Here is a 16,422-nt window from a genome sequence, read left to right on the forward strand (position 1 = left end):
AATTTTTAGGATTAAAATTTTTATTTGGTCTTAAATATATTTTATTTAACAGTAAAAATATAATTTACATATTGAAAAATAACACGTTATATTTTGAACTCTAAAAAATTTACAATTTAAGAAATTTGATCTTTCTAGACTCGTGTTAAATCCATACTTAATTTGATATCTTTAAAACTCTCGAAAAACAACCAAGTACTACGGAATGCTTCTTTGGTTTATTCTCTGTAATTTCTTGCTTGCTGTCCTCTGCAATGGAGAAATACAGACAAGAAATGCCTGGCTCAGTTCTAGTATTTATATTACTGCTCTTGATGTCATCAACCTTGTCATGCCGAGGCAAAAACGCAGAATGTGCAGAAGCAGATCGGGCTGCCTTATTAGATTTCAAAGCTGGCATCATTGAAGATCCCACTGGAGTCCTTGAATCATGGACGGGCAACAATTGCTGCCAATGGAACGGTGTGCTGTGCGACACCCACAGCAATCGAGTGGTAAGCTTCATTCTCCACGCAGATCCACACAACAGCAGCGAGCTCATGAGTGGAACTATATCAGAGTCCATCGGTAATCTTTCTTATCTTAAGAAACTTATTATTTTCGGCTGGAAAAATATTGGGGGATCAATCCCATATTCTATTTCCAGGCTCTCAGTCTTAACCCATCTTTATTTAGACAATAACAATCTCACAGCATCCATTCCTTCAACAATTGGGAATCTGCAGGGGTTACAGACTCTGTCTCTCTCAGGCAACTTGCTTACCGGTTCTATTCCAGAATCCATCGGGAATCTGCAGAATTTAGCTGCTTTGTACTTGGATTCCAATGGGCTCACCGGCTCAATTCCTTCGAGCATCGGAAATCTGAGTCGCTTGTCCATCTTGACCCTCAACAGGAACCTGCTATCGGGTTCCATTCCTGACTCCATGGGAGATCTGACAAGCTTAAGCACTCTGGATATATCAGACAATTTTCTAACAGGTAACATTCCTAGGTCGTTTGGAAATCTCTCTGGGCTTTCTCAGCTATTGGCAAGCAATAATCGTTTGAGCGGAACCATTCCCGAAACAATGGGCTTGCTGAGGTATAATTTAGATAAACTTTCCTTGAACAGGAATTTACTTACAGGGTCTATCCCGAATTCATTCCAGAACTTGACAGCCCTTTACCGCCTCGATCTATCACAGAACAAACTCACAGGAAATATCCCCTATTTTCCAAATCCCTCAAATCTTCACATACTCGTTCTATCTCAAAACAATCTAAGTGGCCCCGTCCCTGCCTGGTTAGGGACTCTGCCAAACCTCCGCTCGCTTCAGTTATCCTTCAACGATTTCACAGGCCAAATACCCAATTCCTTTGGAGAGAATTCACTGCTCGACTCAGTTTTCATTTCAAATAATAAGCTCACTGGTTCCATTCCAGATTCATTGGCTGATATGGGATATTTGGAATACTTGGATCTTTCAAACAACGAGCTCACTGGCACCCTTCCGCGATCCCCAGCTTTATATAACATGAACCTGCTTAATCTCTCCCGAAATAGCTTATCTGGCTCGCTGCCAGAGCTGCTCCATAGCACTGGTCTGGAAATTCTTGATCTCTCTTACAATAATCTGAGCATTGGGGCCATTCCCGACTGGATTACAAACTCGAAATTTTTGGTGGATCTGCGACTGGCTGGTTGTGGTATTTCAATGAGATTGAATGATTGGGAGCCCGTTGCTTCTTCTCTGTATACATCTCTCGATCTCTCCAATAACAAGATCACAGGAGACGCAGACAATCTATTTCAGACTATGGTGGCATTGAAATATGTGAATCTGGCCAGCAACCAATTGAGTGGGAGTATTCCATCGTCCATTGGGAATTTAAAGAGCTTGGAAGCTTTGGATCTGTCCAATAATGAACTCAATGGAACCATTCCGGAGGAGATGGCCGAGCTGATGAATCTTTGGCACTTGAATGTGAGCAACAACCATTTGTGTGGTATTATTCCAGGTGCCAAACCGTTCAACTCATTCCCTGCCTCTGTAATCCATCATAATGATTGTTTATGCGGATCTCCTCTTTCTCCTTGCCATTAGATTTCAATAAAGGGAGAGCCTAATTCCATCTTTCCCGGCTCAATTTTGAATTGAATTTGTTAGATGAGAATTATAACGATAGCTCTGAGCACTAACAATGATATTTTTCTCAAAATTTTCCAGTTATAATCTTCAGAGTGTTTTTAATTAAGATCATGTATTATTTCTGGAGTCAAATATCAATTAGATTTTTCAAGGAACTATCATAAGGTGAGTGAAAAGCAAGGAAAATTGATCTCACTTAATGTCATGTTATGTAATAGTTTTGATGTCATGTTATGCAATAGTGATTGATGTCAATCTTATGTAACAAATTTGGTCAAAAATTCCTTACCAAAGGAGAAATCTATGGAAAATATCATAAAAATAATGAGGAAAATTGTGGAAGATATCTCACTCCCTATCAAAAGAGAAATCTATGAAAAACATCATGAAAATGATCAGGAAAATTGTTGAAAACATCTCATCCAAAGGGTATTTCCATGTCCCAAGAGAGTTCAACAAAAGCAAACAAGTATGTTAAGGAGGGTGTAAATTGAAGATAGGTGAATTAAAGATTAATCGCTAAATCAAACCTACTATAATTCCCTAATGGAGGATGAAGTCTATTTAAAAAATTCCCCCATAGCATTATGTGTTGTAAATTTTGTGTTTTCTTGGGGCAATTTTCTAAGGTATTCACCTACAAAACTCTTTTTTTTGTTGATCAGGTATATTATCTTCAGGTAAATTATGTATTCCTGTTATTTTGTTGATCAGATATATTATCTTCCGGAAAATTATATATTCCTATTGGAAAGGAGAAAACAATTAAATTAGCTTAATTGGCTGAGTTCATGGCTCGAATTTGGTGCCTTGAAATTGTTTTTATGATATAAATATCTAGATATATACAAAAAAATAATCCCACATTGATTGAGAGATGTGGCACACAACAACATATAAGCTCTAATATAGCATCATCATTTGTCTTGATTTGACTAGATTTGGTGTCTTGAACTTGTTTTTATGATATAAATATCTATATATACAAAAAAAATTCCCACATTGATTGAAAAATGTAACACACAACAACATATAACCTCTAATATAGCATCATCCCTTTGTGGGTATTTGTATACAAAAAAAAAAAAAATCAAACTCACATTGATTAGGAGATGCAACACACAACAAAACCTCTCAATCTCATATTGATTATGAGATGCAACACATAACAAAACCTCTCACGTCACATTGATTAGGAGATGCAACACACAACAAAACCTCTCATCTCACATTGATTACGAGATGCAACACATAACAAAACCTCTCACATCACATTGATTAGGAGATGCAACACACAACAAAACCTCTCATCTCACATTGATTACGAGATGCAACACACAACAAAACCCCTCACATCACATTGATTAGGAAATGCAACACACGACAAAACCTCTCATCTCACATTGATTAGGAGATGCAACACACAACAAAACCTCTCACATCACATTGATTAGGAGATGCAACACACGACAAAACCTCTCATCTCACATTGATTAGGAGATGCAACACACGACAAAACCTCTCACATGCCTCACACAACAAAACCTCTCACATACCTCTCAACAAAACCTCTCACACACCTCTCACATTGATTGAGAGATGCAACACACAACAAAACCTCTCACATCACATTGATTAGGAGATGCAACACACAACAAAACCTCTCACATCACATTGATTAGGAGATGCAACACACAACAAAACCTCTCACATACCTCAACAAAACCTCTCACACACCTCTCAACAAAACCTCTCACACACCTCTCACATTGATTGAGAGATGCAACACACAACAAAACCTCTCACATACCTCTCACATTGATTGAGAGATGCAACACACAACAAAATTTCACACTCATTAGGAGATGCAACACACAACAAAACCTCTCACATCACATTGATTAGGAGATGCAACACACAACAAAACCTCTCACATACCTCACACAACAAAACCTCTCACATACCTCACACAACAAAACCTCTCACATACCTCTCACATTGATTGAGAGATGCAACACAAAAAAATTTCACACTCATTAGGAGATGCAACACACAACAAAACCTGGAGTTTGTGTGTATCTCCAAATTGTTTTTATGATATAAATATCTATAATTGTTATGATATAAATATCTATAATTGTTTTTATGATATAAATATCTATATATACAAAAAATCAATCACACATTGATTGAGAGATGTAAACCCGGAGCCCAAAATAAGAAACTGTAAATTGAATTTTATTTTATTTTATTTTATCCGGGCAATGATAGGACAAGGCTATAAAATTTCTCCTTGAAAAAAATTCCTTTAAAATAATCCCACTACAATCCAAAGGGTAAAGCTAGAATATTGTTTTATTTAAATTATATAATTAGAAGAGATGCAACACATAACAAAACCTCTCACATTAATTGAGAAATGCAACACACAACAAAACCTGGAGTTTGTGTGTATCTCCAAATTGTTTTTATGATATAAATATCTATAATTGTTATGATATAAATATCCATATATACAAAAAAAAAATCAATCCCACATTAATTCAAAAATGTAAACCCAAAGCCCAAAATAAATAACCTTAAATTAAATTTTATATTTTTTTACCAAGACAATGATGGGACAAGGCTATAAAATTTATCTTTAGAATAATTTCATTTAAAATAATACCACTACAAATATCCAAAGAATAAAGCTAGAATATTGTTTTATTTCTCAAGTCCAAATCTCAAAGTTACATATTTAAAAGAGTGTTTCAATTACCCACAATGTATTATTTTGCAATTAAATGGTCACAATACATATATTGTCTCCGTATTTTTAAGTTACATAATTAGAAGAGTGCTTCATTTACACACAATGTATTATTTTGCAGTTAAATAATCACATATATTTTCTCCCCATTTTTAAGGATAATTCAATATTAGTCTAAGGATTCTTTATTAAGGATAATCCAATATTAGCCTGAGGATTCTCTAGAAATTTCAATAGTATGATAATGAGCTAAAACTCACACTTTGTGCCTCAGGATTCTCTAGAAATTTCAATAGTATGATAATGAGCTAAAACTCACGCTTTGTTTTCTCCTAATTCAGACATTCAATAAGTAGGAATAAAAAAAACCATAAATCACTTATGATTTTCCAAAACCTAGAGTTTACGATATGAATATCTATAATTGATAGGATATAAATAAAAATCCCATATAATTGTTGTTATGGTATAAATATCGATATATTAAAAAAAAAAAATCCCACATTGATGGAGAGATGTAAACCTGTAAACCTCGAATCCCAAAATAAGTAATCGGCAAATCGAATTTTATTTTATTTTAAAACGACATAACTACCAATTTTATTTTATTTTAAAAGGACAATGATAGGACAAGGCTCTAAAATTTCTCCCTAAAAGAATTTTATTTAAAATAATCCCACTACAAATATCCAATGGGTAAAGTTAGAATATTGTTTATTTCTCAGGTCCAAATCTCATAGTTACATAATTAGAAGAGTGCTTCATTTACACACAATGTATTATTTTTCAATTAAATGGTCACAATACATATATTGTCTTTGTATTTTTAAGGATAATTCAATATTGTTTTTGTATTTTTAACGATAATTCAATATTAGTTTAAGGATTTTATTTCAGTAGCATGATAATGAGCTAAAACTCACACTTTGTTTTCTCCCATTCAAACATTCAATAAATAGGCATAGAAAAAACCATAAACCACTTGTGATTTTCCAATTCTCCATGTTGGAAGAGACTCAAAGTTAATTGGTCAATTGTTGTTGCTTAACATTCATTTCCTTTTAGTGATATGCATTTGTTTTTTCATTTCCTACTAGTGATCTGCATTTTCCCTTTGTCACTACTTAACTACTCAACAATGATTACTTGTGATTGTTTTCCATCTATTTCCTACTCCACTATAAAACTAGAATGTGTATGAGACACATGTCCCAACAAATATATTTATAAATAATTAATCATACATATGAACTTATTGGTTGTGGTGAACATATGCTTGATGTTTGACTTTCCACCTCCCTTTATGCAAAAAATACTAAAGAAACATCCCAAACAACGTAAAATTTAAAACAAGAACTCTAGCCAAAAAAACCCAAAAAAAACATGAAAAACAGTGCAAAAAATGAAGTGTGTATTATGGAATGATTTTTTACTTTTTTTAAGGTTAATTTTCAACATACTTAAAAAATGGCAGTAAAACCATTTTTTGTGTGCAAAATAAATGAAAAAAACACACTAATGTTTTTGGTAGAATGACAGTTTTCTTTCCCAGGTATAATTTCAACATTTTTAGTAATGACAATAAAGATAAAATAACGGTATCTGAAACACATTAAAATTCCATCAAATTTCATCTATGTCGTTAAACATATAATAACATGACACTAAAAATCGCTAAAATTATAGTTGTTTTCAACCATAACATTAAAGATAAAAATAAATAAAAAAAGGAAAATTTTCAACCATAGAATTAAAAAACTCTAAGTTTTCAACACATTTAAACCATGACATTATGAACAAATTACATGACTAAATTATTCAAAATATCAATACTTGTAGATTGAATGAAACATAATTATATCTCTAAGTTATTGTTGCATTGTGAATATTCTAAACATTAAAACTCATCATAATTAAAACATATAATCCAACAATCATACAAATGACTCATAACTTCATTTAACATCATATGGAAATAAAAAATTTATTTCAAGATACAATGCAAACATCAGTTATATAAATTGTCTTAGACAATTATTCAAAATCACTCATATCTTCTTGCACACCATCAGAATTCACATCTTCAAATGAATACCTGGATGCAGATGAAGATGTTCCATATTCTTCTCTTTCATCAACTAGTGCCCCATCTGAGTCCACAGGCCTGCCCACCATTTCAGGTTTCAAAATTCTTCTAGATCTACAACTGGGTTCATTAGACTCCCATCTCAACATTGTTTCTTTTTGTAACAACCTCTTCAGAATCTCTATTGTCCTGAAGTGAAGAATTCCTCTCTTTGTTAAATTGAGGTCATAAACAAGTATGTCAACATCCTCCAATTTTAAGAGGTCTGTGCAGCGATGATTTATATTTGTGCCCTTTCTTTTTCTCTTTTCGCCAATTTTTTTATCAACTACCATCTCTGGCTTGTACACACCATTGAATGGGTGTGTATTCGTGCAATACCAATGTACTTCAACACCTGCAAAATATTCATTTTTTGTAATGACCTTTATAACCTTAGCAACCCAGAATGGATAATCATTGGCATCTCCATTTGCTAGCACTGCAGTCATGCAACCCTCCTTAATATCATGTACTGAACCCTGTAAAGGTCTTCCATGGCTTCATGTTGTGCATGAGATCTTCTGGAACAAATATACATTTCTCTTTCCTCTACCTCTAAAGAATTAATAATACCTTGAGATTGTTGATGTTCAACAATGTTTCTTCCCTCGTGTTCATTTGACACATTTTAAGGCCAAATAAATGGATTTTTAAAGGTATATCTTCATTTGTTTTTCTTGAAATGATATCTTTGATTATTGAAAAAATACTCCCAGCAAACTGAGTCAGCAATATCAAAGTACTCATATGTATATCTAATACATTTTTTATTTTCTTCCAGGAAATTAGAATAATTTATATCTCTCTTCTGCCTATGTGCATTATGAACTTCAACAACTGATTGTAATAACAATATATTTGACACAAATATTGGATGATCTGGAATGAAGTTCAAAAATGTCAAACCTGATGATGGTGCCCATTCTACAGTAGTTGAATACTTTTTGCCCCATATTAGTGTTTTTCCATAAAAATTTTTGAGAAGAAATTGATGTTGGAAGCTAATGTCACTAAGTTTTTCAATGCAGTTATCCTCACCATGTGATCCCAGAATAAACCTTCACATGTCAAAAGTGTCTTCCAACACATCAAAAATAGGCTCTAGCATGTTTGATTCCTTAATACATTCAATTAATGATGGCAAGCTCCCAACATCCTTCCTCCTCAATGTGACTAAAAAACAACTGAACATCTAATCAATATGGTCATGAGTGTGTCCAATAAGAAGGAAACCAACCTTTACCTTATGAAAAATTCTCAACCAACAAGCATGTTTAGATATCCAAAAACAATCTGATTTTTTTTTCACGACAAGTTTTGTCCAATTGTAGATACAAAACTTGAGGAAGATTACCATACCAATGAGAAAGCACATCACGAATTATGGTTATTGTCACATTTGTATCATTATGAATATTTGGAGCTGTGAAGTATACCCTTGGCAACACTTTCCCATTGAAGACCATACAACTCACCAAGTGATACTGAATAAAAATTTCCTCGCGTAATTTTTTGGGTGTGGGAACAAAATATGGTAGAAGTGTTTTCTTCTAGTCCATACCATAAATTATCAAACCCAAATATTTATTTGGATTATCATAACACTTCTTTTGATGTTTGTACAACTTTTTCCTTTCACATTTGTGTTGCTCGTGATGCTTTTGAAGTGCTTTGACAATGGAATCTAGACAACATAAAAGAGAGTCATTAATAAATATGTTTTCATAGTTGATGACTATACAATTTTAAAAATTAATGTTATGAATGCTTACCTCTTTCTGCCCCTTCAGATTTATCCCTTTTTATTTAAGAGAAGCGCATGTATTGAAAACCCCCATCCTTGTCTTCTTAGGAATACAAACATTGTTGAATTCTTTCTTCCATATCTTCACAAAATGTTGATATGTAATAAATCGACCATTTCCTTCAACACCTTCTACATATTCTTTGTATAAGTTGTAGATTTATCATCTTCAGAAATTATCTGGAATATGTATTGTCTTTCTATTTGGCATACACTCTCCATGCTTTGAAAAAAATTCTTTCATCCATGACATTGCAGTATTTGATAATGGCCCAAACTGTCGTTTATGACGTACTTCTGAATAAAATGTAGGATCCTTTTTCAAATTTTCTTCGATTCGTGATAGGCGAAAATTACCCATTGAATGAAACATTTTAAAATCCTTTCTACAGATAAATAAAGACCCAATATGATAATCATAATCTGACAATGTAAATTGCATGCACCCCACTAAATATGAATTTTGCATGCTTTTATTCATTAACAAGTATTTCTTTCTTTTCTCCAATGCAAACTTGAAATCCATATATTTCAAGCAATCATGTTGACAACGTTCACTTGAAATGAGAGCACTGATAGAACTTCTTCTCGTGAGATATTTTGCTCAACCCCTTGTATAACTAGAACATCTAGGATTGATACAAAAAGGTCTACTCCTACTCCTCAATACAATATTTGTTGGCAGCATCTCCATCATGGAATCATCATCTATATAAAAAATTTCATCATCATTAGGAGGAATATTATCCTCACTATGATCATTTGTGCTTTTGAAATATTGACTGAGAGAATATTCTTCATCTTACCCTTCGTCAGTGCTACCCTCATAGTCCTTAGAATTAGGACTAAATGGAAAATTTGACTCTCTGTTTATTGGATATTCTTCATCATGTGCATTGTCAGTGCTACTCTCATAGTCCATAGGATTAGGACTATGTGGAAAATGTGACTCTTTACTTATTGGAAATTCTTCATCCTGCCCTTCATCACTGCTGCTCTCATAGTCCTTAAGATTAGGACTAAGTGGAAATGTGACTCTCTATTTAATGGAAATTCCTCATCCTACCCTTCGTCACTAATGCTCTCATAGTCCTTAGGATTAGGACTAAGTAGAAAATGTGACTCTCTATTTACTAGAAATTCATCATCCTGCCCTTCATCACTACTGCTCTCATGGTCCTTAGGATTAGGACTAAGTGGAAAATGTGACTCTCGATATATTGGAAATTCTTCATCCTAACCTTCATCACTGCTGCTCTCATAGTCTTTAGGATCAGAACTACGCGGAAAATGTGACTCTTTACCTACTGGAAATCTTCATCCCGCCCTTCGTCAATGTTGCTCTCGTAGTCCTAAATATTAGGACTAAGTGGAAATGTGACTCTCTATTTACTGGAAATTCTTCATCCTGCCCTTCGTCACTACTTCTCTCATATTCCTTAGGATTAAGACTAAGTGGAAAATGTGACTCTCTATTTACTAGAAATTCATCATCCTACCCTTCGTCACTACTACTCTCATAGTCCTTAGGATTACGACTAAGTGGAAACCATGACTCTTTATTTATTTGAAACTCTTCATCTTGCGCTTCATTAGTGTTGCTCTCATAGTCCTTAGGATTAGGACTAAGTGGAAGATTTGACTCTCTATTCATAGGGAAATAATTTTTGTTATATTCATCAATAGGAATAGATTTGTTATGTGACGAAGATGTTGATACTTCACAAAGCGAAACTTCACTATCAGAAGAATCCATGGATTTCAAACAGAAGAGGTTGAATGATACAAATGCACTCTCTCCTAATTATAATATATAGCTTAAAGAACGAAATTTCCCTCCAAATTTTCCCTCCAAAAATTTTGTTTCATGTATTTCCGTCCAAATTTTTCTTTTACAATTCATTGAAAAATTTTAACTAAAATTTTCTCATGAAATTAATCTTTTAAACTAATTTTTTCACCTAAATTAATCTTTTACATAAACTATATAGCATCTACTAGATAATTGATTTTTTTTTAATTTTTATTATATCTTCTATCCCACATTTAAAATAAATTATTATATCACAATAACATGGTTTATATATTAAGCTTTTATAAAAAAATAAAAATTAATACCACATTCACTATGCGATAAAACAATTCCGTAATTTCCGCTATATCAAATTTCATTATCACTATTATCCACATCACATCAAGACTTTTCGAGGTTTCGTTAAAAGACTTGGAGCAATTTTGTGGAACAGATACATTGTTATCGAAAACACATTCAACGGGATATTATCGCCTTTGAAAGGTTTGATTCCCTTTTGTTGAGTGCACATCTTAAACTCCCATAGGTTTACTAGTAGTTATGTGTCAGTTGGATTATTATGTTCGCGCAGAATACCACACAAAAAACCCATTCCAGTAAAAAAAAAATAACTTTTTATTAACGAAATTTAGATTCCTTTCATAAATTAAAAATTGACATGTGCTAAGCTTATCCGACAGTTGACTGGTAGGCAGGGGGGCACTATGTTAGCAGTGGATACAGTGGGCTTGGTCATGGGCTTCCCGATTGTGGGCGTGCCTACCCGAGGCAGAGCGGCCCCGTGGTAGACTAGGGGGCCAATTCTCGGAATTGGTCCCTAGCCTACCAAGGAGCCGCTCTGCCCCAGGCGAACACACCCACGACCCAGCCCACCTAGGGGGTGAGGGCCAATTCTCGAAATCGTCCATCACCCCGTGGGCGGGTTGGGCCATGGGAGTTCGGGGTCGAGGGGGAATGCACGCAACCCCCCTCCATCCCACACCCCCGCAGCCCAACCCACCCAAGGGGTGAGGGCTGATTCCAAGAATTGGCCCTCACTCCCTAGGCGGGTTGGGCCACAGGGGTGGGTGCCACAGGTGAGCATGCCCATGGTCGGGCGTGCCTGCCCACAAACACAGGCCTATGGGCAAGCGTGCCCGACCGTGGGCATGCCTGTCCGCAGCACAACGACATGCAACATGTCGTTCTGCCACGGGCAAGCGTGCCTGTGTCTGTGGGTGGGTACGAAATGTGTGAGGAATTTCAAAAGTAAGTTTGTTGAATTATTTTTACTTATTTCTATATTATAATTTTCTTTAAATATAACATATTGTTGTTGGTGGTATTTGTTATACATATCATTATATTATTTTTTTTTACTTTATCTATTCATTCACAAGGTTTACATGAAAATACAATAACAAATGGTTAAATTGTTGAATGAAGATAGTTGGGATGATGTTGTACGCAAATACCAAGATTCAAGTTCTACATCAACACTAAAAGATTTCTATCTTGTATTTAAAAAGGTATGTTGACTTATACATTCATTTTTATTCTTTTGTATACTACTTTTATTTTGTAACTTATACATATATTTGTTTATTTTATTAAAGATGAAGAATGATGCAAATAGAACACCATATAGTTTCAGAAGCTTTATTGAAAAAATTAAGATGGAAAGACTGAGAAATCAATGTCTTAGTAGTGTTGAACTTGATCCAATGCTTACTCATTTAATTTGTAATGGGCTTGAGACTATTCAATATCAAGTAATACAAGGTGATTGTGAATACATTACTAAACTCGCACCTAAAAGAGAGTATTCCCTAGTTATTGCAGATGTTCCTTATGGTTTCAATATCCCAAACATTGACTATGATAGTGACCCTTATACTTATCAATCTCTTAGTAAAGTGGTTGCGGGATTTATAGAATTCACAAATCACCATTATGGAGATTTGTGACATTTCATTCAGACACACAATTGGCAATGTTATTGACAAGATTCAAGGGGAAAACAAACTCAAGGATGCAGCTTACATGGTAAGACGTTGAAATTGTATGTTTGAATAATGTTAAAAAATTCATCTATGTACAAGTTAATTGAACTTTTACTATTTCATGTTACAAGCAAAAGTCAAATCTTATTAACCGTGGAGATCAACCAATTATAAGTGATTGTGAGTTCATCCATGTTGAAAGTTGGACAAAAGATGATAGTTGTAAGCCTATGCTTCTTAATCGTGTAGATGGAAAGAGTCATAGCTAAGTATTGGTTTATGATATTGTTGAAAAAAACTAACATATGAAGATAAAGAAGAAAAATGAGAGATAGTCAACATTTATCAAAAACCATGGTCATTGATTAACTATCTTATAGACTTATGTTCAAATGAAGGAGATCAGGTTCTGGATTTATTCTCTGGCTCAAGTAAGTTTTATTATATAAAATTGAATTTCAATGTATTCTTTCTTAATTTATATGTGATTATACTAATTTACTTCATTATTTCTTTTGTGCTTGATAATTAGGTATACCACTAGCATGTTGCCTACAAAAAGGAAGAAATTGCATTGTCATTGAAGAAGACCCAGTACAGTGAAAATTTATTCAATGAAGAATTAATGCTCTTCAATTTCTTCCAGATGCAATGCAGGAAATTGGGTTGAGGAAAGGGGATTTTAATGAATCACGTGTGGCAAAAAAGGCAAAGGAATGATTGGAAAGGCATACATTGGGATATTCACAGACATCAAGGATCCACCAGAAGAGGAAAATGAGGAAATTGAAGCAGAAAATATTGTGAAAGAAGACAATGATGAAACTCTAGAAGATGAAGAGTATGGATTACGTGATATTATTGATTAAATTTAAATTATGCTTGTAAATCAAGCTCTTTTTTTTTACTATTAATTAGTTATACTTGTAATGTTTTGACTTTGACATTTTATGAGAATAATAAGTATTCAGTTAATGTTGTTATATGTTCAATATTTGGATTATGTGATTTTCGCTTTAATTTTTATGTGAACCATTATTTTTTGAAAAAAACTGTGATTATTATTATTATTTAACATGAAATTCAAAAAAAAAAAAACTATTATTTAACCATTTTTTGTTAAATTTTTCCTATAAGAATTGTGATTTTAACATGTCATTTCTAGCAAAAAAAAGTCTCAAAATGTATAATTTTTTTTTTATATTTATGTTCCAAATGTTTATTTTTATGTCAATTGTTAAAAATTATTGTTTTTTAGATACAATTATTTGATGTGTATTGCAAAATCAATTAACAATATATAAATATGTAGAATATCGAAACTTTAAAATATCAACTTTTGTCTTTAACTATGCAAAAAATTAAAAATATCCCTACAAAAAAAAATTAAAACAAAAAACAAAAAGATATGAAGAAGAAGACTACTTAAAAAAATGTTAAATTTAGAAAATAATTATTCACATTTAATACATTAGAAAATTTAAAGTCAAAAAATAAGTCTTCTAAAAAAGAGCTTGATGTTGCATCAACACTTTTTAAAATCAATTTGCAAATCACTAACATTTTAAAAATAATGTACATAAAAAAATTTAAAGTGTCAAAAACTATGCTATATATATATATATATATATATATATATATATATATATATTGTGAATCAACACTTTTCAAAATTGGTTGATTTTTTTGCTACCTCAAAAAAAGGGGTAATCATATCAGTTCTCGTTTCAAAGTTTACGTTGTTCCCACTAGTAGTACTTCAAAATACCCATTTTACACCTAAGTAAAAAAATGCCCCTTATTAAGATACACCCAAAATATGCATCTTAAAATTGATTTTGCGATATATATATATATATATAAATATATCTCTATTCACAAATTAACTCCACATTGGTTGAGAGATGTAGAACACAATAACATATCAGCTCCACTATAAAAATGTTATTACGCCAACTAGAGCAACCACAAAATATTAGTGTCTCTTACAAAATGGTTGATTAGTTGTTTTCCAATGTGCAAATCCTAGTCCAAATCTTTAGTGTGTAAAGTTAGAATAGTGTTCTATTTTTCTAGTCTAAATCTCAAACTTATATAATTAGAAAAATGCTTCATTTTCCAAAACAAGAAAGGTGCCTTCATTTTACACTCAGTGTATTATTTAGCAACTAAATGGTCCCAACACATCATATATTGTTTGTACTCTTAGTGATACAGACTTATGCAAGAACACAACAAAATATATAGCTAAACATAAACACAGAGATGCAACACAAATAAATTCTCATTTCATTAATATCAAAGAGTTGTAATATGCTTACATACAAAATGAAAATAACTAGATCAGGTAATTGTAGCTTATCTTTGAGAAGAGATGTGGCAGTTACATGCCTCTGAACTGTGTTACAATGAGGCTCAAGGGCCCTTTTATTATTGAAAATCAAAAGGAAACCCTAAACAACCAAAAAACTAATCGTAGGAGATGGAACGACAAGAGTTTGTGGGCCTTGTTAGGGGTAGTTGGGCAGCCAAATTCTTAGGGTGTAACTTGTTCATATGATCTTCGTTTGGCGCATATTATACCTCGTTAGAAAGATCTCTCTGAGTACTATAAGATTTGCAGTAGGCCCTTGCCTACAGCTACAGGCCAGGCCCCTACCTATGAATATGGACCTGTTGCGGACCTCAAAAAAAGGTCGTTTAGGGGGTCAAAACAGCTCCATAAGTTCAAGACCCGAAAAACTACTAAAAATAGTAAATTGTGCTATAAACGAGGAAACATGTGAAACTGAATGGAGGTCCAAGTGGAATAGGTGGGTGGCCACTGATATCCACCTAGATTAGTCCTCCCCCCTTAGGAATCAATGGTCTCTATTGCGTGCAAAGCCTCCATGAGGTGAGAAAAATTTTATTGAACCTGGTCCCTGGTGAGCCACTTGCCTTGGTGAAAGATTTGGCCCACTTTGACAACTTGATATATATGGATCCTCTGTTGGCAAGTGTTCTTGATCTGTGTGTCCATGATCCTATTAGTTGTGGCTTGTTCAATGCAACTTGGGTTGAGCTCTATTGGTGTCATCTACTCAACAATGTCTGATGTGTCCAACAATGGGGGGAAGTATGGTTGAAGTCAGTCCACATTGAGTACTAGGCATAGGCCAAGTAATGGTGGACTTTTGGGCTCGAAGGAATTATCCCCTATAGCATTAGTGATGGTGTAGGGTCCATATCCGAGTGGTCGAAGCTTGCGATAGACCCCAGCAAGGCGCTCCTTCTATAAATGTAACCACACCTTTTCACCCACCTGAAACTTGTGTGGCACCCGATGTTGGTCATGTCGTTGTTTGTACTTAGAATTTTCTTTGTCTAATATTTCATGGACCTACTGGCGGATGTGTTGAATGCATTCAATGAATTTTTTATCTCTGTCGGCTTCGAACTAGACATGAGTCAAATTTTCCTGAGTAGCTGCAAGTGGTATGCCAACATCAATGGGACATAGTGGCTGTAATCCCAGTCCCACCTTAAAGGAGTTGTGGCTAGTTGAGTTGTGGAGAGCTCTGTTGTAGTTATGTTGTAGACAAGGGAGGATTTTGTCCCATGTTTGTAGATGCTTCGAGTTGTATATGCGCAAGATGAGCACGATCATCATGTTGACGACCTATGTTTGGCCATTAGTTTAGGAGTGGAAGGTTATGGACTTAGTGAGCTTGGTATCTAACAACGACCAGAGGCTTGACCAAAATGCACTTAGAAACCTATTGTCTTGATCTAAGATAATGGATTCTGGGATCCCAAAGTGTACCCACAC

General features: G+C 33.9%; 1 protein-coding gene across 1 annotated transcript; it reads left to right on the plus strand.

Moving 5' to 3' along the window:
- Positions 1–254: 254 nt before the first annotated feature.
- Positions 255–2,087, plus strand: LOC149197579 (uncharacterized). The gene has a single exon (XM_089408731.1). The coding sequence runs from the start codon at positions 255–257 to the stop codon at positions 2,085–2,087; it is 1,833 nt and encodes a 610-aa protein (XP_089264857.1).
- Positions 2,088–16,422: the final 14,335 nt, after the last annotated feature.

This window comes from Pinus tabuliformis, chromosome 2_2 (assembly GCF_031772625.1).
Source record: "Pinus tabuliformis cultivar Carrire ecotype Pingquan chromosome 2_2, CPIR1, whole genome shotgun sequence".
NCBI classification, from domain to species: domain Eukaryota; kingdom Viridiplantae; phylum Streptophyta; class Pinopsida; order Pinales; family Pinaceae; genus Pinus; species Pinus tabuliformis.